Here is a 1,380-nt window from a genome sequence, read left to right as displayed (position 1 = left end):
GGGGTTGGGTAAAATTCCCGAAAATCGGGAGGATGCACATTTTTAAATTAGATCAACATTCGAAAATGAAATAAAAAATTGATGAGACATATAAAATGTGTGGAAGAGGTTTACGGTCTATAAGTGTTTGCTGCGGTGGGTTTTGGATTGGGAAGATCTTGGTAGCGGCGAAACACAACTCCTCCCAGACCATCCACCTGTGTCGGTTGGGCGCCACAGCAACTGAACTCATCTGGGAGCACACTCTTAGTGTTCAGCAGATAGAGGCAGAAGCCGTTGAACCACTGACCACAATCGTCGCACTTTATCTATAACATTTTTGTTTATTTTGAGTGATTATAAGTTTTCTAGCCACTAAAAGTTCAGAAGTTAATATTTATCACATTTCAGTTCTTGAACCATGTGAAACTTTTAATTTTCTGCCTCCTCTTTCCTAATAAAAACCTTGCTTCTAATTTCAAAAAATTGGTTTTAATTTCAACAGATTTTTTCCCAATTCCCGACTTTTTAGAATGGCCTCCCTGAACTCACCCAATGAAGATTGGGCGACTCGGGGCACAAACAGTAAACTCCACATCCACATTCGTTCTTGTCCATCTCCTGAAATTCAATTGATTTAGTAAAAATAATGAAAATCTAATTCTAGTTTATAAATAACCCCTTTATCCAAAATTCTGCGAGTAAGAATTGTGATAGCAATGGTCTATCATTTTTGTGCCATTTTTTCGGTTTTCCTATTAATTACATATTAAAAGGGGGAAACTGAAAAAATGCCCATGAAAATATCATAAATATTCTGTCAGTTGAACATTTTTACTCTTACAGGAACGGAGAGGAACAATGGTCAATAAAGCCAATACTCACCATTTCCTCGACTTTTTGCTGCTTCAGTTTCTCGGCCGCTTCTCTTGCAGCTTTTCTCTTTCTCGGTGGGCTCGGTGGGCTCGGTGGGTTCTTGACCAATTTCTGGACTTTTTTGATACCTCTCGTGCTGCTCCCTGCTCCCTGAAAATAGGAAAATAATGAAAGGAATGAAAAGTTTCATACCGTAAAACATGTACAGGGTGGCCGATAAGTATAGGACGTTTTGAAAGTGCTCCCATTTTTTCAATTTGAGGATTTTTCGAGAACAACCTTTATTAAACAACAAAAAATAAGCAGAAAATTTGATTTTACAAGAGAAATTCGAAGTTGGATCCACGAGCTTTGACACAGGCTCTCAAACGTTTCTTCACCGAATTGACAGTGCGCCGCAGGTATCCGTCGTCGATCGAAGCCCATGCTACCTCGAGAGCGGCCTTCAAGTCATCGACAGTCTCAAAAACTTTTCCCGCGATCTTCCCTTGCAACATGCCCCAAACGCTGAAATCCATCGGATTG

At 39.9% G+C, this 1,380-nt stretch overlaps 1 protein-coding gene across 1 annotated transcript in view; it reads right to left on the bottom strand.

The window, feature by feature from the left end:
• CBG10260 overlaps window positions 1-1,380 on the bottom strand; it is a gene marked incomplete at both ends in the record, with an annotated part of 8,930 nt that overhangs the window by 5,655 nt on the left and 1,895 nt on the right. Inside the window, 3 exons of the mRNA XM_002631936.1 lie at window positions 191-308; window positions 532-600; window positions 865-1,005. Of these exons, the coding sequence (XP_002631982.1) occupies window positions 191-308; window positions 532-600; window positions 865-1,005 (328 nt within the window). The remainder of the gene's footprint in view (window positions 1-190; window positions 309-531; window positions 601-864; window positions 1,006-1,380) is intronic.

This window comes from Caenorhabditis briggsae (assembly GCF_000004555.2).
Source record: "Caenorhabditis briggsae complete genome, chrX, whole genome shotgun sequence".
NCBI classification, from domain to species: Eukaryota; Metazoa; Nematoda; class Chromadorea; order Rhabditida; family Rhabditidae; genus Caenorhabditis; species Caenorhabditis briggsae.
This window is presented reverse-complemented; position numbering and strand designations above follow the sequence as displayed.